Genomic DNA, 23,445 nt, shown 5'->3' with positions numbered 1-23,445 from the left:
TTTCGACCAATGTGACGTTAGGAACTCTGTCACATGCTGATGCCACAGCTTGTTGACTTCCGGATTTGGGGAAAGCGCAACAAGCGATGATCGATTCTCGGTGATCGCTGTGACGTCAGCATGTGCACACGCGGGAAGACTTTGATCATCGCTGAAGGTGATTTGTTGCTATTTTTTAAAAAGTCGAAACTGTTTCTTGTCTAGTTTGGAGGCTCCATTATGTTGACCAAAGTTCTCGTTGCGCTCCTCAGATGAAAGTGAAGAGCGCAACCCTTTCTCTTTCAGGGAGTTCCTGCTCTCCAAGAACCGGGACCCGGACGTGGATGAGGACCGGGACGAGGATGAGGATGTGTCAGTGTGGGAGGTGTGTTTCGTCGGTTACGGACAAAACATCATTTAAGTCACAACATTTTCGACTCTATTTGAAATTATATGTCCCGTTTTGGAATAACAGGATGTGAAATTAAAATACGTTTGAAGAATCTGACCGGTTAATTAAAAAGTAATTGTTTGCTAAAATGAGGGTAGTTACATTCCGAGAGTATTCAATTAATTACAAATCCCATTGTTGTGATCAGGGAGTCTGAAATGAGCAAAGGATATGGAGAGCAAAGTGGCACATTTTTCCCTCCAAAATAAACCTTGCAAGATTTTGACTGCACTGAAGAGTCCGAGTAAGATTGCATTTTTTTGTTGTTGTCATTGGCCAATCAGGAGAGCGCAGCGTGTTGGAGGACCTCGCAGTCAGACGTGGATAGCTCCGCCTCCCCGAGCGCGTGAGTGGTCCAATTGTCGCTGTTGTCGATATGGATAATAAGTCATTACTAATGACATCAGCGGTCTTCAGGTTCTACGATGGAGACGATGATTTAACGCTTCCAACTGATACCCGCGGAAGGCGCTTACAGGAGGTATTTGTCCTCATTCATCAGTTATCTAGAACATAGGGGTCAAACTCCCGTCCCCGAGGGCCAGCATCCTGGATCTTTTCTGGTTTTCGCTCGCCAACACACCTGGTTCAAATAATTAGCTTTTTAGCAAGCTCCGCAGAAACTTGAAAATGATCCTAATCTGAATCGGGTGTGTTTTGAGAAGATTCCAAATCATGCAGGACAATGGCCCTCGAGGACCGGAGTTGCTATTTATCAGTCAGCCATTAGTTATCAACCTTCCATTGTGCAATAATACGTCATCCAGTAGTTTTTATTTATCCTTCAATCATCCATCCCTTCATTCAACCATCAGATACAGCCAACTTTGATTGCACTGACATGGACATTGGCCTGTGTCAGATCAGATGTTAGCCTTGCTTATTAAAAAAAAAAACGGTACCTTACGCTGTTGTGGGTGTGAACATAATTTGGCTATTTCAACAGCCTTTAATGTCGCACTTTTTTCTCTTGAAACGGTGACACCCACAAATCTGTGGCATGGAGATAACTCTGTGCTAACAAGGACACAGATTTGCACAAAGTGCTCAACAAAGAGCACACCTTCACTACAGAAATCCACAGCCAAATTCTCAGGGACAAAAATCATGATACACTTACATTTAACATATGCCATCTAACAAAATGGAAACACATGTCTGTGTGCAGCTGCATGAAGAGAACATCTCGCTGAAAAAGACCATCATGGAGCTTCAGAGAACATCGGAAGCAAACAAGCAAAGGTGAGCAGCGGTCAGTCGGCCAATCAAAGTGCTTGCTGGCTTACCCTGGATACTTTGCTTCTAGAACGGAGGCGTTGGAGGAGGAGCTAGAGCAGAGACGGCAGAAGGAAGAGGAGGAGGCGCAGGCCCTGGAGAGCATGGTCCACTCAGTGGAGTACAATCTGCATCAGATGACTGTGGGTTCATGGACATCAGAGAAAGCCTAATCGTAACGTGATGGTGGAACAATATCATGTTATGATGCATTCGTTTTCGGGGGCACCGTCGAACATCACGTGATGATGATGCATTTACGGGCATCAAGGAATTTCCATTTATGTTAATTTTCAGGCCAATCCTAACATGAAAAACCAGCTGACTGAAGAATATTTCATGAATGAATAAAATGAGTTATTTGTCCCATAACACTAAGACTAAAGAAACATTTCAGACAAAAAACATTTGACTGATGTACAAAACTTTGTCCTTAAGAGTTTAACCTAAAAAAGATGAACTGATTTAGCCATTTTCAGCAGTAAAACGCGAATAGTTTGACAATAATTACTACCTTTAAAAAGACATTTTTCCATTTGTCCTCGACTGAAAATATCATGTCCTTAGGGCACCCGTAACAACCAATCATGGCTCATATTTTTAAATGATTCATTTTACTGTACATGAAAATTTATTTTGATGAAATCATACACAAAATATTCACTTGTAATTGCTAAAAATGGGAAATAAGTGTCCCTTCAAAAAAATGAAATCAATGGAATGTCAACGGTGCATCTCGAGGAATTTAACTTCCATCATCAGTCATTTTATAGTCAGTGGCAATTTGATGGACATCATGTAACATCGACCTTTTTTTATGTCATGTTTGTCAGAAACGAGCACTAAGAGCTGAGACCGGAATGTCCAGGATGAAGGCAGAGCTTCAGCAGCTGCAGGTCATACACACGGACACACACACACAATTGCACACACGGCCACGATGAAAACATACATTAATCATTCAATCCCAAAGACGTATTTTTACGTATATTACACAAGTCTTAGAGATTCATTCCCAGGCAATTCATGAGTACAGAAAATATTCTGAGACCCTATTTGTAATAGTTACAAAAAAATCTGTAAACTACTACCTGGAATAGAATCTGGACTATAAAAACGGATAAATACGTCGTTGGGATTGAATGAGTTCATTTTGTGCGCGCTTTAGGAGGAGCTGGAGTGCACACGTAGTGAAAACGCCAAGTTGAAGTCGGCCGAGTGCGATATCGTCTCTGCGATGAAGTACAATGCCAACATGGCGTCCGACTACCTGGACAAGACGGCTGCGCACGCACACTCGTCAATACGGTCGGTACATTACTTACTTTTAAGCAAATTTTAATCAATTAGCAGTCAAAATGTCATTTTCGGTCATTTCAAAAAGAATTTTTGTTGCCGAGAAAACTCAACGCCATTTCACATTGGTGAATCTTTTACTCGGATGAGCAAAGCACACAAAGGCTTTTGTCATGAAAACATGTGTGAAACATTGCCCCCTGGTGGTAGGATGACAAAGTGCTTGATTTGACATAAGCCGTTTTTTTCAATGTTAATATCGCCGAGGATCGCCTTAATTAATCGCGGCAGCCAATATCGTAATCGCGATTAAAATTCGATTAATTGTGCAGTCCTAACACACACTAAACTACACACTTGACAAATTACACGCAGGCAGTCCAGAGAGCTTCTCTTCAACCATAGACTACAAATATACACACAATTGCATGCACAGAACTACATCTGCAGACTATACAATAATACACACACAAACAGCTAAACACTCATACTCCCTTCACAAACACGTCACACACACACGATGATGTCTCAAGAGCACGGCTCACCCATGATCCCGTCGTTGCAGTCGTCTGCTGGAGGGTGCAGAGTCTCTACGCCTGGTCTCGCAGCTGTTGCGCTCCATCCACAAAATGGCCGACGTCACCTACGACGCCTGAGGCGCTTGCCTGCGTGGAAATGTGACGCCGTCCGCTTTGTCCCGCCAGCTGATCGGACGAGCATCTTGTCTTTGATGTTCGTCACAAAATAAAACATTTCGATTCCTTCATTTCCTCTGCTTTATTGAAGACACGACTTCACACAGCCGACAGCAAATCAGCGTGTGTCGTTAGTGCGTTATGCGTCCGTATACAGTATGCGTGTGCTTGTGCGTCAGTGTGTGAGTTTGTGTATCTGCAGTCTCCAGTGTGTCTTCCAGCTTTGAAGGTCGTTAAGTCGTCTTCGTTTTTCCGCGTCGGAATGTGACAACTGTGATGAGAACACCTGCTTAAAACGCTATCATGCATGCACACACCAACACACACACACACACATACACATACATTAATGTTAGTCACCGAAATAAATGACTGACATAACTAGCAAGTGTGTGCAAGTTTACATTTTTGTGTGTTTTATGCATACATTTTCTGTTCATCATGCCACGTGACCTGTTTGTGTACGTTTAATGGTAATAGTGTGTGTGTCTGCATGTGTGTACCTTGGTGGCAGCATCTCTGTGTTGGATGACAGCCAGATGTCCTGAAGTGCACTTGGTGGTGGTGATAGGTTCGGTGGTTGTCACGGGAATGGCGGACATGGAAGTGGTGGGGAGCGCCATGTGAGGAATCCCGACCCATATCCTGACACACATAAGCGCAATAGGCTTTTATTGTGAAGGTCTGAGAGGATGCGGCAAGGACTGCTTCAAGAGTTACAGGCTACCTGCAGTGTTGCTGTGCGGGTTCCATGGTGACGTCTCTGTCCTCCGACGTTTGCTGCGATGTCACCTCTGAGAACATGGTCCAAGCATGTTACCAAGGAAATGACCGCAAGAATTTATTCGCATGGGTCATGTGACACACATCAACTGACTATATACAGACGACAAACACACTAATTACCATCACACCCTCAACTTCATACTGAACACAGACAACAACAAAAGTAGACTCATCCTAAAAAAAAACACAAACTATACACTAAGACAAATACACACAAGTGCACACAGACAAAATAACTATACACACATTATTCATGTGACAAAAAAACACCACAACTAACAGACTACACAATGACAATTTCATACAAAATACAAATAATACACAACTATAAACTCTCAAAGACTACAGTATGACATTTTCATGAAAATATACTAAGAAAACAAATGACACACACACACTGGTCACGTGGCAACTATACACTACACACTTCCACAGATTATAAAATGGCAACTTTACACAAATACAAACTACATACGCACACAAATTATACAGACAACAGCACAAATACACACACCTGTACACAATACACATAAACATACAAAAAATACACAGGCAGGTCATGTAACAAATATACTGTACACCGCAAACCTCAACAGACTATACAATGATAACGTAACACAAATCCATTCAAACTAATTACACTCACACACCCTATACTACAGACAACAGCATTAAAACATAAAATTATACACACACAAATGGTCATTTGCCTAAAAATACAAATTCAAAGCCTACACAATGACAAATACATGCAAAAACACAAGCACAGAAAAGCTACAACCTGTACAAATACTCACACAACGTCTCTACATACATAACTACTCACATACACCACAAAAAACAAATACACAAAAAAACTACTTACCCAAACGACACTCACTCACACAGACCAACACACAAACGCACTTCGGTCACGTGACTGACCAGGCAGAGGAAGTCCGTCCATCTGATGGAGAAGTTGCTCCGTCAGGGACGCCAGTGACGTCACAAACTCCTCCCCTCTGCGTCTCATACATTCCTGCACACGGTGGCAGGTGTCAAGTCACTGGTGCATGGTCACGCAGATCAGGAGCGTACCTGAAGTTCCCGATGTGAGCCCAAGATGGCGTCGTGGAGTCTCTGTTGTCGAGCCTCCTCTGCACGTCTCAGCGCTTCCATCTCACTGGTAGAGAGTGACACGCGCAGACCGGCCACACTCGCCATCTGACAACATGCACGAATGAAAATCAACAACATGCTAATGCCATGCAGCCATAATGATGGGTGGGGAGGTTGTCAGCTGTAATCCATCATGCTAATGCTAACAGTTGCGATGCCGTGACGTGATGGTGGTTATGGCGGAATTTGTTCATGTATCCCAGTTTCATGGAAATCAAACAACTATGATTATCATGCTCCCTCATCTGCTATGGCGGGTTTCTCCTCACTAAAACACTGACATGTCCTGTCATGCTAAAAACATGCTAATGCTAATAGTCATGTGATGTGACAAATTGCACTGTCGTCACGGCGACAGTTTATCACGGAATCTATCGTGTCATGCTAGGTATTCAAGATAATATCAAACGAGGTTGTCATGGTGAAATCAACTCTTAACTTTGCTAGCCACGTTCATGCTAATAGCGCTGCGGCAGCATCTCAGTTGTCATGGTGATAGCAGTAGCCTGCTAGCATGAACACCGTGGCCTCAGTGATACCTTCTCCTCCTCGCTGGCAGCCATTTTTTCCTCAAAGGAGCGGCGGACTCGACCCGCCTCTTCCCTCAGCTCCGCCCCCAGCTGTTTCTCATGCGTACGGATCAATGTGGCGGGCAGCAAATGCATCATGTCGGCCAACGCACACTGCTGCTGTTCTAGCACTGCACACACATAAACTGCGTAAATGATGATGTCATCAAATGACAGCACGACGGACGGCGAGTCCGACCATCCCTGCTGGCGCTGAGCAGCATCCGGGCATGCTCGTGATGTCCCAGAAGCCTTTGCTGTGTGTTCTCCACCCACTGGTCGAGACCGGCAGGAAGTCGATGGAAGCCTCCGCAACGTTGACTCTGATAGAAGTCCTGTTGAGGTGGACGGCGTCAGGTCATGTGACCATGTGGTGACAGTTTCAACAATTCCCAGATAGAAATTAAAAGCATGCTCATTGAGGTGTTTATTTTGTTTGTTTGGTTGTTCTATGTTGACATCTTCACACAGTAATGCAAAAACTTGTGTGTTTGAGTCTGACTGCATGCTACCTTAGCAACCAGCAAAAGGGTCTGATGAGTCCTCCTTAGTATGGCATTCACAATGGAGATGTAGCAACTACACATACAAAGGAAGTGAGGCACATGACATCATCACATTTGATGTGATGTGACAGTGTGACGTGGACTCACTCGGGCTTGGGATCTGCTTCGGACTTGCCAAATATCTGGAGCCTTTTGTCAGTCCTGAAAGTCCTACAACACAAACGCACGCACACACAGTCATTGGGTTGTAAAGCAGCCTCATTTAACATACCGATATGTATCACACACACACACACACACACACACACAAACCTTGCAACCCCAGCAGATTCGCTGCGTCTTGGTGATTGGTGACGCTGGCCTAAGGTTCGACCTATAAACAGACGCACATAAAAAGGTGCCAACATAAAAGAAATCTGGGATGCGTGTGTATCGATACCAGGTATCTGCGTTGAGCCGACACGGCCTAGTTTCAAGGTTATCAAGGTGTTGCAAAGACTGCCGATACCAGTCACCAAAACCAGTTGCGCCCTCATGTCAGCAAGTAAAAGGCATGCATGGATGACAGAATTCGGACCTCTGACAAATTCCATCACTTTGTATGGTTATTCTTATGGATAGGCAAGTACTAATACCAAGAATGGGTATAGCTAATACCTAGCCTTACTTCAAGGTACTTACACGGAGATGGAGGCCAATGGAGCAGTTTTATGATCATGAACTGCAAATTATACACCTGAGTATAAATTGCTCTTCATTTTATGACATTTTCAGGATAGGAATAATTAAATTGATCTGTGTTTTTTATGCATCAAATGTAGTAGTGGAATCGGTTCTTGGTATCGATGACTACTCAACCAATGAAATAGTTAACTGAAAATTGATATTGGATTTCCCTTGTTTATTTAATGCGGAGGGTGCATTATTAGTGTTGCCTACCAACATATTACATTTACTAGAACATATTTATTTATTTGAATATATACTGTAAATATAAATTAAATGATTTATAAATCAGTATATATCCATCCATCCATAGCTGATTATCCTCAGTTTAATTTGACACATGCCATTTTTATTTATTGGAGTAGTATGACTTCATTGCAGTATTTTTTTAGCTGTATGGCCAGTCCTATTTTCCAAATCCATAGTGTCATGCTTATCAGAAAAACAATTAAATCTGTATTTTTTTGCAAATTTATTTTGAATATTAAAACTTGGGAGCTGTCAGTTTTATTTTGGACTTTATTTATATAGTAAAAATGAATCCTGAATCTGAGTGAGTTGAGTTTGATTTTGGAATTGAATTTCATATGAAATTGGGAGTTCTGCGTTTTGCCCAGAATAAGTAAAAGATCTTGCTTTGAAATAATCTGCCATTAGTGTGATAGAAAATGTAAGTATATATTGGTACGCACTTGCACTGGTATTGGTAGTCTGCTTGGTATTGAACGTCCCAAAACACACACACACATACGTAAGCACAGTCAAATCTTTAACTTGCAAACACAACCTTGGAGCAGATTTTCAAGATGTCAGCCAACATGCAACAACGGCGGAGTCCGTACCTTCACCGAACCTGGGGGACATGTTGGAAAGATCAGAGCAGAGCCTCCTTACTCGCACACACGTGTAAACACACACACACCTGTTGAGGGACTTGACCACGCACACTATGGGATCCTCCATGATGTTCCCTCCTGAACGGCAGGGCTGCAGTAGGGCTGGGGGCGGAGCTGACCACACCTGCTTCCTGGATTTGGACACAGTAGGAGGAGCCACGCTCTCCTCATCTAAGTAGTGTCTCCGCTTCTTCAGGTCCTCACTTATGGCGGACAACAAGTTTAGCACCTGATCCGCGGAAACCTGCACGCAGAGAAAGAGGGTAAAAACAGTGATGGTGCAAAGAAACTTTTTCACAACTTATGGTGTACCTGTTCTTCTTCCAGAGTTTTCCTGAGTTGCTCTAGCCTAGCGCTGATGACTGCCTCCTGTTGGTTGCTGCTTGCCGCCTGAGCACAGGCAAAAGGCAGTCCTTGTCAAAAAGTTCTTTGTCCTTTGTCCGTTGTGGCAACGGGAACAAATGGAAATGAGCTTTGCTTTTGTGCTGTGTAGTGAAAATGCACATCAATGGCACTAGATGGTGCTGTGGCGCTCTCATCAAAGTGTGCTGGGGTTAGAACCATTTTAAATTGTGGTCAACATTGTTCTAAATCATAGTCATGATTACGTTGATTTAGAAAAAAATCAGCACGTTTTGAAGCTTTTTCTCCAGGTTAAAGTTAAGATATTAGTGTTAATGTTCCAGATCTTTTTTTTTTTTGCAGCATCAGCTGGTTCAGTTTTAATAAAGATTGTTTTTTTTTTTAATTTTATATAGCTTGAAGTGCACTTTGATGCACTTTATGCTATTTTTTTCAGATTCAGAATAATCTGTAACCTTTATGTAACATTTGCTTTATTGTGTGAGGGGGGTCGCGAAATGTTTTCTCTTTCCTTGGGCAGGCTTTGCAAAAACTAATTAAGGATTCTTGACTTAAGGTGATATTGATATTATTGAAAAGATTGAATGTGCTTAAAGCCAAAAAAAAAAACGTTATTGAAATGGATATTTAAACACTTTTTGAACAGGGACCATTTATGGTCTTTAGGGGTTATAGTATGAGTTTGAAACACTATAATTGCTCAAAATAAAAATGCTCAGTGAGCAGTGGTTGACCTGGCAAATACAGCATAAAAAATAATATGGAAAAAAACATTTTCTTTACAAACTTTGTGTCTATCTACTTAGACCACACGTTATGGAAAATATCTAATATCTAAATGACTGCATTCTTTGTTTTAACACCTTTATCCCGTGACCATTTATAGTTCTAAAAGAGTGTAAGTAAACGTTCACCAAAAGATGGAAAAACTTTGACTCGGACTACCTCGGCTTTGACCTGCACTTGAGTGCTGCTGAGGATCCGCTCAATCAACTCGATGAACTTGACCTCGGCCTGCAACACGCAAAGCTTCTCCTCCAGGCGCCCGGATGCCGCTTTCACCTGACAAAAAACAAAACCTCATCTTCGGGCATCTTCTGTCTGGGGTGCATCCCAATCTTAGCCCCCTGCGGTCCTTCCAAATCATCTAATCCAAAATGCGCATATGTGCGCACCCTACCTGTTGTAAGGTCTTGGTCTGCAGGTTGTGAAGGTCCGTATGGACGTTCTCCTCGGTGACGCTGATGCGTTTGCTTTCCTCCTTCAGACGCCTCTGGAAGATTTTCACCTCGTGCCGCGTGTAGTCGCCTCCTTCGCTGAACAGCCTACCGAACAAACACGTGACACGTGAAAAGGAACATGGCAGACAGGTGGAAAGTCATGCAACAACGACAATGATGGGACATGTGGCGGTAAGTCACACCTGAAGGATTTGAGGAGGCACGCCGTCCGATTTCGGAGCTCGTCCAACTGCACCTGAAGCGATGCCCGGAAGGCCGAGTGTGAGCGCTGGGTGTGTTTGAAGTGCTCGTCCAGACAGTCCTGGAGGGTGCAGCTCAGGGCCTTCAAACTGGGACGCACAGGGTAAGTTACATACAACTGAAATCATCAACTTGCTTTTTTGTCCGTCTACTTTACCGTGAGCTGCCGTCCGTTTTGAGGACGCTGTCCTCCATCTCGCCCAACTTGGCGGTCAGCTGTCGGTTCTTCTCATTGGTGGACGTCTGCAGTTCTTGCAACGCCACCGTGCATGAAGCCAGCACATTGGATACTTCTTGGCAGTGGGCGTCCACCCTCTGCTTGTGGAGCTGCAGCTCGGCTTCGGACACACACACAATGCATATGCAGATTAGATTGAAGGCACCAGTCAACATGAAAATCAATTTAACGTTATTAATACTTGTCAACTCGATAATTACACTTATCCTTGTCAACATACATTATGTTAGTCATGCTAGGTGACAGGCTAATAACACGAGTCAACATAATGAGCAACATGTTATTCATGTTTGTAAACATGTTAGTTGTATAAGTCAATTTATTAACAGAAGAGCTAATGATGCAGACATGCTAAAATTGCTTCTTTACATAGTCACCATGCTTATTAATCTGATAATCAACATGCTAAAAGTGGTAATGATGCCAGTCAACATGCTAATGCTAACTATGCTTGTCAGTATGATGATTGCGCAACCCAACTAATGCTAAAATGCTAATACACATGCCGATGACATGAATTTGAGTCAATATAAACATGCTAATGTTTTAAACATGCTAACCATGTTGCTCAACTAAGAATTGTAATTATGCTACTCAACATGATCAGTCTAATTAACATGCTTATAAAACTGATCAACCAAGCTAACATATGCTAATTTGGAAACAAGCTAATTTTGTAGATCACTGGGCTAAAATGTTAACCAACTTAGGAAATGATGAATTGCAAAACATGGTGCTATAGTCATCAGGCTAATCATTTCAACCGACCTAGCGAATGCCAAAATGCCAAAAATGCTAATTGTCATGGTTTGTTGGGTTGTGGGTTTATTTTGAGGGGTTCTGTTTCTGTTTACGTTTATAGTTCCGGTTTCTGCCCCTGTCGCGTCTGCCTGCGTTAGTTTTGATTTAGTCCACCTGTCTGTTACCTGCGCCTCGTGTCCTCCAATCTGCTCCCTTTGCCTGTTGTCCCTGCCCAGCTGCCATGTGTTAGTTTGATTAGTTTGTGAATGTATTTAAGCCTAGTGTCTGTTACAGCCCGTGTCGGATCATTGTCTCTGTCATGTCATGGTCATATTGTCGTGTCTCTCCCGTCGTCAGTCAGCCCCGTGTTTTCCTGCTAGCCTGCCCGTCGTGTTTGTTTTCTGTTCTGCCAGCCTGCCTGCGCCCTTAGTTCGTGTTTTTGCCGTCCTGTTTTTTCCCGCTTTTGTTCCCGTTCCTCAATAAACATGGATTTCATCAACCCCCTGTCCCGACGCTCCCCTGCTTTTGGGTCCTCCGCAACCACGCCGGCGTTCACACCCGCCGTGCACCCCCGTGACAGAATGATCCGACCAACGCAGGACCCAGCGGGAAGCCCGCGGCGGCGGACACGACGCCGCCGCCCCGTCCGCATCCGCTCTCAGCCCGCCGGCCAGCCCCGTTCCCCCAGTGTAAGACCTCTTGTTTTTTCTTCCGTGTTTTTCCCCTCGGAGTCCGCGCCTGTCCCCGCTTCTGATCTGTCCCCCGCGTCCGTCACTTCCGCGTTTCCCTCGTGTTCCTCCGACCTCCCTTACGACACGATTCTGTCCCCGCACGTTTTTTGTAGTTCCGATTTCGCTGATTTGCGTAGTTCACCTTCCGTCCGTCCACCTGATCACTCTTCCTCTCCTGCTCGCGCTCCTCACTACACGTTAGAGTCTAATTTTTCCGACATCGAGGATTGCCCTCCCTTCGTCACGTTTCGTTCCAGTACCGGTCCTGATTTTGTTTACCCGCGTCCCTCTTCCGTCAACACTTTTTATCATATTCCGTATTCGAGCCCGTGCACCTCTGATTATGATTTTGATTCAGATTTTGACTATCAGTCCGGCCAGTCCTTTTACAGTTCGTCCGAAGACTCCGATTCGGAGCCCCTATTTGACCGTGACCTTTTCGTGGGCTCCCGGTTGGCATTTCGTGGCCGCCGGTGGAGGGGCCCGCGAAAAGGCCACCGCCCCAGTGACCTCCAGAACCCATCTGTTCAGCCTTCCGATCCGTTCCCTCCTGTCTCTGTGTCCCCCTCTTGCCGCGCCCTGCCTACTTCCTCCTGTCCTGTACCACCCTCTTCTTGCACCCTGTCCCAAGCTCCTGTCGCGTCTGTACCACCGGTCTCTGTTCCCCAAACTTCCTGCCGGCGGGCTGAAGCGGCACCCGCTCCTGTCCCAGCGCCAAGGCGGCTACCCGCCCCTGTCCCAGCGCCAAGGCGGCTACCCGTACCTGTCCCTGCGCCAAGGCGGCTACCTGTCCCTGCGCCAAGGCGGCTACCTGTCCCTGCGCCAAGGCGGCTACCTGTCCCTGCGCCAAGGCGGCTACCTGTCCCTGCGCCAAGGCGGCTACCCGCCCCTGTCCCTGCGCCAAGGCGGCAGACCGCCCCTGTCCCAGCGCCAAGGCGGCAGACCGCCCCTGTCCCAGCGAGCCGGCGCCCGGCCTCTGCGAACCCTGCGAGCCGGTCCCCGGTCTCTGCGAACCCTGCGAGCCGGTCCCCGGCCTCTGCGAACCCTGCGAGCCGGCGCCCGGCCTCTGTGAACCCTGCGAGCCGGCGCCCGGCCTCTGTGACCCCTGCGAGCCGGCGCCCGGCCTCTGTGACCCCTGCGAGCCGGCGCCCGGCCTCTGTGACCCCTGCGAGCCGGCGCCCGGCCTCTGTGACCCCTGCGAGCCGGCGCCCGGCCTCTGTGACCCCTGCGAGCCGGCCCCCGGCCTCTGTGACCCCTGCGAGCCGGCCCCCGGCCTCTGTGACCCCTGCGAGCCGGCGCCCGGCCTCTGTGACCCCTGCGAGCCGGCCCCCGGCCTCTGTGAACCCTGCGAGCCGGCCCCCGGCCTCTGTGACCCCTGCGAGCCGGACCCCGGCCTCTGTGACCCCTGCGAGCCGGACCCCGGCCTCTGTGACCCCTGCGAGCCGGACCCCGGCCTCTGTGACCCCTGCGAGCCGGACCCCGGCCTCTGTGACCCCTGCGAGCCGGACCCCGGCCTCTGTGACCCCTGCGAGCCGGACCCCGGCCTCTGTGACCCCTGCGAGCCGGACCCCGGCCTCTGTGACCCCTGCGAGCCGGACCCCGGCCTCTGTGACCCCTGCGAGCCGGACCCCGGCCTCTGTGACCCCTGCGAGCCGGACCCCGGTCTCTGTGACCCCTGCGAGCCGGACCCCGGCCTCTGTGACCCCTGCGAGCCGGACCCCGGCCTCTGTGACCCCTGCGAGCCGGACCCCGGCCTCTGTGACCCCTGCGAGCCGGACCCCGGCCTCTGTGACCCCTGCGAGCCGGACCCCGGCCTCTGTGACCCCTGCGAGCCGGACCCCGGCCTCTGTGACCCCTGCGAGCCGGACCCCGGCCTCTGTGCACCCTGCGAGCCGGACCCCGGCCTCTGTGCACCCTGCGAGCCGGACCCCGGCCTCTGTGCACCCTGCGAGCCGGACCCCGGCCTCTGTGCACCCTGCGAGCCGGACCCCGGCCTCTGTGCACCCTGCGAGCCGGACCCCGGCCTCTGTGCACCCTGCGAGCCGGACCCCGGCCTCTGTGCACCCTGCGAGCCGGACCCCGGCCTCTGTGCACCCTGCGAGCCGGACCCCAGGCTCTGTGAACCCTGCCCGTCTGCCTCCCAAGCCAGTCGCCCGTCTGCCTCCCAAGCCAGTCGCCCGTCTGCCTCCCAAGCCAGTCGCCCGTCTGCCTCCCAAGCCAGTCGCCCGTCTGCCTCCCAAGCCAGTCGCCCGTCTGACTCCAAAGCCAGTCGCCCGTCTGCCTCAGTCATCCCAAGTCAGTCTCCTGGCATCCCCGCCGTTTCTGATTGGCCCCCAGTGGCTGTCTCTGTCCAGCCTGCCGTTCCCAGTGCTGCCAGCCACGGTGCCGCAGCCTCAGCCTGTTGAGCCACCAGCCACGGCGCCTCAGCCTCCTGAGCCGCCAGCCTCTGCGCCGCTGCCTCAGCCTCCTGAGCCACCAGCCACGGCGCCGCAGCCTCAGCCTGTTGAGCCACCAGCCACGGCGCCTCAGCCTCCTGAGCCGCCAGCCTCTGCGCCGCTGCCACAGCCTCCTGAGCCGCCAGCCTCGGCGCGGCAGCCGCAGTCGCCTGAGCTGTCAGCCATGCCACCATTGCCGCAGACGACAGAGATGCCAGACGGTTCCCTGTGGTCGCCCCTGTCCCAGGTCAGTCTTGTGCTCTCACTCGTGTCTGTGGTCTGCACCCAGTGGCTGTTCCCTGATGGCACCCCGACGACGCCTCCGCACCTGCCTGACGGCGTCCAGCCGACGCCTCCGCACCTGCCTGACGGCGTCCAGCCGACGCCTCCGCACCGGCCTGACGGCGTCCAGCCGACGCCTCCGCACCGGCCTGACGGCGTCCAGCCGACGCCTCCGCACCGGCCTGACGGCGTCCAGCCGACGCCTCCGCACCGGCCTGACTGCGTCCAGCCGACGCCTCCGCTCTCGCCTGACGCCGCCCCGCTGACGTCTCCGCTCTCGCCTGACGCCCCGCCTGCCGATCTTCAGGGGCAACCGGGATACAAGCCTACCTGGGGTGGCTTGCTGTTCGCCATCGGGCGCCCAGGTCGCCCACCTGACTCGGCCCGCCGGGCACATCTGCTCTGGCGTCCTGGCCGCCCGCCTGATTCGCCTCGCCAGGCGCCTCTTGTCTGGCGTCCGGGCCGCCCACCTGACTCGGCCCGCCGGGCACATCTGCTCTGGCGTCCTGGCCGCCCGCCTGATTCGCCTCGCCGGGCGCCTCTTGTCTGGCGTCCGGGCTGCCCACCTGACTCGCCCCGCAGGGCACCTTTCGTCTGGCGACCGGGTCGCCCGCCTGACTTGCTCTGGCGACCGGGTCGTCCTCTGGACTTTCCCCCTCGGGTGCATCCCGTTTGGCACCAGGGGTGCCTTTGGACTGTTTTTGTTTTTCTCCTGTGCCCTCCTCCGGTCCCCCTTCCGCCCACCCTGCCTCGGTTTTGTTTGCTTGTCGGTTTGTTTTGGGACGTCTGGGATCCGTCCCTTGAGAGGGGGGTTCTGTCATGGTTTGTTGGGTTGTGGGTTTATTTTGAGGGGTTCTGTTTCTGTTTACGTTTATAGTTCCGGTTTCTGCCCCTGTCGCGTCTGCCTGCGTTAGTTTTGATTTAGTCCACCTGTCTGTTACCTGCGCCTCGTGTCCTCCAATCTGCTCCCTTTGCCTGTTGTCCCTGCCCAGCTGCCATGTGTTAGTTTGATTAGTTTGTGAATGTATTTAAGCCTAGTGTCTGTTACAGCCCGTGTCGGATCATTGTCTCTGTCATGTCATGGTCATATTGTCGTGTCTCTCCCGTCGTCAGTCAGCCCCGTGTTTTCCTGCTAGCCTGCCCGTCGTGTTTGTTTTCTGTTCTGCCAGCCTGCCTGCGCCCTTAGTTCGTGTTTTTGCCGTCCTGTTTTTTCCCGCTTTTGTTCCCGTTCCTCAATAAACATGGATTTCATCAACCCCCTGTCCCGACGCTCCCCTGCTTTTGGGTCCTCCGCAACCACGCCGGCGTTCACACCCGCCGTGCACCCCCGTGACACTAATAGACAAGCTAATGGCAAACAACATGCTAATCTTGTTACTCAGCAGGCAAAGTATGTTCGTAAAAATGCTAATCCTGCCTTTTGCCCACCTAATATTTCCAATCAACATGTTAATTATTCAATTAAAATCAGAATAGGCAATAAACAAATCATGATAAGCAGCACATTAATCAACTTTCCTTCATATTTGAGTGTTAGCATATTTTAATGCATGAGTCAACGTGTATGCTAATGCGTGAGTGTAGTATTTGTAAATGTATGTAATGTGTGCAAGTGTTCTAGTGAGAGTTAATGTACAGTATGTGTTTTTGAGTTTATCTGAGGATGTGCATGCATCTGTGTGTACCCATGCGCGGGATGTAGATGCATGTCTTGACATGTAGCGGATCAAGCGGCTGCATTTGCAACTGGTGGTACGCCCGCACTGCCTCCTTTCGGTCCGTCACAGTGGCGACGGCCGATGTCAGGACGTCCTGAAAACGCTGTTCCACGTAATCCAGAAACCAAATGCGCATCCTGCTCACACACATGCACTCACATTGTTCATCCTGCTAATATCAGCGTAAACGCTTATTAGCATGCCGTGCTAAGTGCTAACACCTGTTCAGCGCTTGCAGGAGAAGCTCGACAGGAAACACGCTGAGGTGCGTCTCCTGTTGCTTGCTCATGTTGCCAGGGAGGTCAGAGGCGGGGCATCTGAAGGCGGGGCCAGTGTACGACACGCCTCTTGATGATGTCAAGTTAACCTTGCTGCCTAGGTCGTACAGCTCGAGAAGGGACGACTCAGCCTGACCAAGCAGACGCGCAAACACTGATTATGTTATTATACACTTTTCTACCAGCTATTCACAAGTTAACCTCACCTCAGCCAGAGACTCAGAAGACTCTTCAGGTACCGCATCATCCTGACAGCTGATAGGCTCTTCCTTTGTCTTCGCATCTTCTTGGCTGTCCTCTACAACAGGGACACACGCACCCACACAAAGTGGACACGCACACGGCGAAAGCGGATGCACAAAAATGTACACACACAAAAACCCATATACGGTCATTCAGTTCAAGAATAGAGCAGCTGACATGGTGACATCATCATCATTATGCACATTGCACACAGACCTTGAGTATCGCTGGGGATGTCCTCATCAACTGGCGGCAACTTCTGCAGGTCTTCGGCACTCTGCGGGAGGGAGCACAGTGACATCACTATCACAAGGTAAAAACTCACCTGTGGCATGTGTACATGTATGTGTGCATGTGTGGGTGTGCAGAATAGTCACAGGAGTGAACGAGTTTCCCAGGTGGAAGAAGTTGCTGAGGAGACGGCTGAACTTCAGCAGCTCATCCAGGATGGTGCGAGGAAGGCGGTCCAACACGGCACACTGGTCCGTCACGCATTCGCCGCAGCTGCACGCACACATATCACGGATGACCTAATCTTGATTTATGACGCACAATTAGGACTGCAGCTGACAAATATTTTGGTATTGGGATTTCCTCCTGAAAATTCTTTTGAATATTCAGGCATATTCATAGAAGTCCATTTTTTTTTAGCGCTAAATTTTCACCGTAAGCACCCCCAAGTGTTATTTTTCTTCACTGACAGACGCACACTCGTCAGTTAGCAATACAGAAGTGTTAGCTAGCAAGAGACACATGAAGATCATGTGTCCCATGAAAACGATGATAGCTATGTGATGATAGCTAGTGAACTGTGTTTTTTGATATGATATGCGGAAATACAAAATTTTCCTAAGGTGCGATTGGATGCGTGAATAGTAGTTTGTCTCTGTGTGCCCTGCAATTGGCTGGCAACCAGTCCAGGGTGTCCCCTGCCTACTGCCTGAAGCCAGCTGGGATAAGTACCAACAAGCCCACGAAATGTAAGGATAAGCGGCTCTAGAAAATGGATGGATGGATGGATGGATGGATGGATGGATGGATGGATGGATGGATGGATGGATGGATGGATGGACGGACGGACGGATGGATATGAAATGCAGGAGGCACGTGACAACAATTGTGACTGAACACACTTAATATAACAGCCAAATGACTTGTGCATGTCACTTGTCATGTCAAATCTATCTCTATCATGTGTCAATGACCATGTGATAGCCACACGCAATCCTGATAGCATGAGCATGAGCTGACCTGTTCCTGACGTCGTGCAGGTAGACGTCAGCTACCTCCAGCGACAACTTCAATGCCGTCTCGCTGCATTCCTGGCGCAGTGCCGCCAGGAGCTCGTCCAAGAAGACCTTCTTCCTCTTTACGTATCATCGTGTTCATGGTCATCATCACGGTTACGGTCACGGTTACGATCATCATGGTGCTCACCTGTATGTTTTGCTCATGCGCCAGCCGGAGCTCGTCGAGGCGTCCTTGAACTTCCTCCTCTCGACCCAACAGGATCCCGCCGTGCTTCTCCCACAGCGACGCCAGCGCACGCATGACCACAAACACGCGCCTGCTGAGCCGCGCCGACGCACGGTACAGGCTGTCGGAACATGTCTGTGCGCATGTGGAATGGACAGTAAGACAACACGGATAAATGAGGTGATAAATGTCATAAGGAATGCATGTTCCAACTATGTGACAAAAGTGACTGAAGTATGTTTATAGACACATGAGACAAGTGACACAAACGTGACAGTCGTATTGTGCTGTTCTTTCAATGAAGGGATGAAAAAAAAACATTAATTAATCCACAAAATAATCAGCAGCTCAATCAAATATAATTGTTTGTTCCATTGTGACATTTTGCGGACAGATGATATACAACAGCAGTTTTCAAAACATGGTTTCTGCAGGTATCAGTAGATTTAATGTTATGGTTTTAAATGCCGTGACAGGAGCAGAACTTTTAATCTTTTCAAATTAAAAGTAAATGAATTGGAACATGAACAGTTATAGCTAAATTGTGTTATACCGACTCTTAAAAAACACGTCCCTTTATTTTGAGTTATATACAAATGCACACCACTTTTTTTTTTAAATCGAAAAACGTTTAGCACTGGTTAGGAGGGAATTTGGCTTAGAAGATATTTCACAAGGTGTACATCATGTGACGGGTGACATGAGCCAATGGCAGTTAATGGCGTCAGACATGTAACGTGTATCAGACAGATGCTTCGTGAGACGACGGAGATGTGTAGACTAACGTCGATGGCGGCCAGCTGGATTTCGTCTTGTCTCTGGTGTTGTCCAATCAGGGAGATGAGTTGGGACTTGACAATGTCGCTCACCTCCTCTTCTGGCAGCTCTAGCGCGGTCAGTGTCTCCTACGGGACAAAATCCACACGTCAGTGAAGCTCTGGGTTGGTGTGGCAGCGGCGTCTATGAGACGCTGACCTGGCACCGCTGCACTTGGGACACGCGATCCTGCCACATCAGCTCGTAACGACAACGCAGTTGATGAAGGAAGTCGGCGTGACACATGTCTGACAAACACACACATGCACATAAATGCACGCGAGACACACACAAACAAAGGTAAACAAATGAGCAGAAAACTTACCGATCTGTTGGTTGACAGTCGTCAGTTGCGTGAACCAATCGGAGACCAGCGTTGTGGAGAGGGAGGGCGGGACTAAAGAGCTGGAAGAGACGCTATTGGATCTTGATTTTAAACAGGTCAGTCATTTGTTACCTGAGGCTGGTGACAATATCGCAGCGGCGCTGGGACAAACGCCGCATGTTCTGGTCCACTTCCTGTAAGGTCAGCTGATCTGAGAGCAGACGCCACACGTCCACGCCGGCCACAGACAACCTGCCACCGAGACATGTCACCCGACGCATCACACAAACTTCACCATTTTACAGAATTGACATGTGACCTGACGTAACAATATGCCGCATCCAATGAATGACTCAACATGCGATCTGGCAAGTCACATGACCCAGTTGTCACATGACGCATGACCCAGTCAACATGTGACTTTAAACCATACTGAATCACATGAGCCGAATGACTCAGCATGCAATCTGGCACGTCACACGATGCAATCAACATGTGGCCTACAATCATGCCACATCACACGACCTTAATGACTCAACATGCGATCTGGCACGTCACATGACCCAGTCAACATGAGGCCTACAACCATGCAGCCTCACATGATCTGCATGACTCAACATGCGATCTGGAACTTCACGTCAACATGTGACCTATACCATGGTATGTGATCTGACACATCACATGATCCAGTCAACATGAGACCTAAAACAATGCATCATCACATGACCTGAATGGCTCGACATGTGCTCTGGCACATCGCATGACACAACCAACATGTGACCTACATTCTCCACCCACCTGAATTCCTGGACCACGTGGTTGGCCTGGCTCCGCCTCCACAGGTTGACAGACTCCTCCCACTGCATGCGCAGGAGCGCCTCCTGCTGGAGGGCCTCCTCATGCAGCAGCAGCAGGAGCCGCGCTGCGCTGCGCCGGTTGGCCAGTAGGCACTGATTCAACATCTGTCACACGCAAGTTTGAAGGAACACACACACACACACAAGTCATGGGACGAGATCTAGGGTCAAAGGCAAGAGATCAGTGAGTGTATTACCGTGGCCTGACTGTGAATGTGCATGTGTGTGTTGCTGCAAGGCATGAAGTTGATCTTCTCCAGCAGGTGGCAGTATGTTCTCAGCACCGGTCTAATCTACACACAATTTAAACAAACAGATGCAAACACACAAAATGAAAACAACATTGCTCTCCATGAAACCCACATCAGTGGCAGTGTATCTTGATGAGGAAGTGACATCATCACCTTGTTGACTCTCAGCTGCTCACACTCGCTGACTTGAAGTTCAAAGGCCAACACGCTGGACTTCTTCTCCTTCATGTGAGCTTCCACTGAGCTCCACACACACAACACCTCCTGTGCGCACGCACACACAATATACGTGTGTATGTCCCGTATTCATGCAGATGTTGTGTAAATGTTGGCGTTGTGTACCAACAGGAGTTCCCATTGAGTTTTATAATTGTTGCATGGATTTTGTAGAGCAGTTGTACAATAGTGGTGTAAAATTTGTGTATAAATGTTTAGCTGAGATTGTTTGTATGTTGTAGGTCATGAAAATGCGGTGTGAATGAAAGGTTGTGTAGCTGTTGAGAAGTTATGTGGTTATTGTGTAAAGATTTTATTGCGGTTGGTTAGATGTGGTTTAGAAGTTGTGCAGATGTTGTATAATGGTTGTGTAGCTGTACTATTAACAGATTGTACTGAGATTGTGTTTTTGTGTACCTGTAGGGTGCGTTGTTGCACGTGGGTCATGTCATGAGCAAGCTTTTGCAAAGAGGCGTCGATTTGTTGCAGTTTGGTCCTCAGATGCACACTGTGCGTCCTCAATTGCGCCTCACACACCTAGACACACACATGGTGTTCATGCATGTGTGTGTGTTTGTGTGTGTGCGCGTTACCTGTGCAAGCTGTGTGAGTTGCATGTGCACATGCCGAAGGGCTTCCTGGTGTTGGATCTTCTTGTTTCTGTGGACGCGCTGCAGGATGTCGCACGTGTCGTGATGGACCTCTGAACATAGCACGCACCCCATTGGTCGGCGCCACTGCGTCACGAGGATGATGTCATACTGACCCACGGTGTCGGGAAGTCTGACCACCTCCTCTGCTTCTGCATAATTTTCACCGTCATCATCTTCAAAGCCATTGTCATCCTTGGTTCTGGAACGCTCCCTGCTCAAATGTGTCGTCAATTGGCCATGTGTACGTTTGTGTGTCCGTGTGCATAAGTGTTCATGTGTGTACCTAGTTGTGACACTGCATGGTGTGTCACAGTAGGCAGCACGCGCACTCGTTGTTGCTGTGTGTTTGCGTGCAGCCAACAAACTTCTGGACAGACGAACCTTCAAGCACGCAAACACAGCATGTTTTATACGTGAGCATTGTTGTTAGCAACATTAGCATTAGCATGCATTAAATGCCATTAGGATTAGCATGTGTTTTCATTGGCTTCATCCTTAAACACTCTTCAGAAAGCTCAGAAATAACTTATTAGTACCATCACAATTAGCTGCCGTTTGATAACTTTAGCATTAGCATGCTTGTATTCTTAGCATTTTTGATAACTTTAGCATTAGCATGCATTAAATGCCATTAGGATTAGCATGTGTTTTCATTAGCTTCATCCTTAAACACTCTTCAGGAAGTTCAGAAATAACTTATTAGTACCATCACAATTAGCTGCCGTTTGATAACTTTAGCATTAGCCTGCTTGTACTTATCACTATTCTTAGTATTTTTGTTTTTTTAGCATTAGCAGGTGCTCTTCACAATCATTAAATACATTTTTTTCTTGGACAATTTAGTTTTTTTATTATAATTATTGGCCATATTACTATTTATGTGTGTTTCCTTTCGGCACTTTTAAAACCTAGTTATGTTAAAATTGACGCGTTTCACCATTTTTCAGGATGCTATGCATGCAGTCACATCATGCATATCTTTTTGAGCTCCTCACAGAGAAAAATGGACTCGGGCTGGTTAAAACTGTGTTTTCTGCATTTTTTAGATTTATTGTACAGTGGATTTATTAATAGCTTTAGAAGGTATTTATTATTACAGAGTGCTTAAGAATCTTCATCATCTTCTCACTCTTTTGAAAATGACCACTTATAGATATTTTCATTTGTAAGATTAAGTCAATCCTTCAAATTGTGATATATTTCAAGCACTTTGATGCACTTTTTCCTGTTTCGGATTAACCTTTATTGTTATATTCGTAAAACGTAAAGTTAACATAGGTTGAAAGTTGATCCATTCTGATACTGTATTTTTCTTTAGTTAATGTTAAAAAGAATAGTTTTAGTTAGTTAGCTTTTTGTTACTTACTTCATACTTATTCCATTTATATTGTGAATGAACTTATAATAATTCACCATTCTTTTCAAGGGTGGGCTTTTGCAAAAAAAAAATAATTGAGAAGCGCTGGGTGAGACGCACCTGATCGTCAAAGAGCTGCTGGTAAACTTCGCTGCTCGGGACCATGCGGGTCTCCGACAGGCTAACGCTAGCCTGCTGCAAACGCCGGCGCCCGACTGACGTCATCTTCTTGAGCCCTAAAAAAACAAAACCTTATTTCGTTTTTCTTTTCAAAATTGGGCAAACGTTTGGATTGTGGACGAGGTAGCTAGCGCCTTCAAAATGTCTGTGATTGTTTTTTGTGTCTCCATGGAAACGAGAAGGTAGGTGTTTGACCAACAGAGGGCGCTCTTGGCGTGGATGTGGGCTGGAGCTCTTCCAGTCACGCACTCATCCACTCATGCTGGCGAGACGTCGTCATAAAGTCGTGACGAAGGGATTTGAGCAGACGATACGTGGTAGTAGATTTCACATTAATAGTGAGGGAGACTTGTTTTTAAACGATTTTATTGAACACAGTAAACGTGAACAATACAGATTTTTAATTAGTAGAGAAGGATTTTTTTTAGGAAATTAATTGCAAACGACAGTAAATGTGAACAATAGAA

General features: G+C 48.1%; 2 protein-coding genes across 2 annotated transcripts; one reads left to right on the top strand and one right to left on the bottom strand.

The window, feature by feature from the left end:
* On the top strand, positions 1-3,767 carry entr1 (endosome associated trafficking regulator 1). The gene is made up of 9 exons (XM_088428319.1): positions 1-157; positions 252-364; positions 715-776; positions 848-911; positions 1,599-1,672; positions 1,737-1,848; positions 2,539-2,601; positions 2,874-3,013; positions 3,567-3,767. The coding sequence occupies exons 1-9, from the start codon at positions 121-123 to the stop codon at positions 3,655-3,657; spliced, it is 756 nt and encodes a 251-aa protein (XP_088284445.1). The 5' UTR covers positions 1-120; the 3' UTR covers positions 3,658-3,767.
* Positions 3,760-23,182, bottom strand: ccdc180 (coiled-coil domain containing 180). The gene is made up of 36 exons (XM_088427707.1): positions 22,919-23,182; positions 21,725-21,822; positions 21,555-21,652; positions 21,382-21,491; positions 21,206-21,325; positions 20,726-20,836; positions 20,519-20,614; positions 20,263-20,426; positions 19,597-19,716; positions 19,465-19,544; positions 19,299-19,387; positions 19,109-19,228; positions 18,285-18,458; positions 18,099-18,214; positions 17,225-17,351; positions 17,064-17,124; positions 16,811-16,902; positions 16,548-16,735; positions 16,294-16,463; positions 10,339-10,519; positions 10,124-10,270; positions 9,881-10,025; positions 9,646-9,762; positions 8,650-8,727; positions 8,364-8,581; positions 8,284-8,294; positions 7,028-7,088; positions 6,863-6,925; positions 6,722-6,788; positions 6,409-6,544; positions 6,180-6,340; positions 5,560-5,685; positions 5,407-5,500; positions 4,424-4,490; positions 4,200-4,341; positions 3,760-3,994 (listed from the first exon to the last, which is right to left on the bottom strand). The coding sequence occupies exons 1-36, from the start codon at positions 23,021-23,023 to the stop codon at positions 3,872-3,874; spliced, it is 4,176 nt and encodes a 1,391-aa protein (XP_088283833.1). The 5' UTR covers positions 23,024-23,182; the 3' UTR covers positions 3,760-3,871.
* Positions 23,183-23,445: the final 263 nt, after the last annotated feature.

Source organism: Hippichthys cyanospilos, chromosome 1, assembly GCF_059441005.1.
Source record: "Hippichthys cyanospilos isolate Australia breed blue-spotted pipefish chromosome 1, RoL_Hcya_1.0, whole genome shotgun sequence".
Lineage (NCBI taxonomy): Eukaryota > Metazoa > Chordata > Actinopteri > Syngnathiformes > Syngnathidae > Hippichthys > Hippichthys cyanospilos.
The sequence above is the reverse complement of the archived record's forward strand: the minus strand, read 5'-3'. Positions and strand labels throughout refer to the sequence as shown.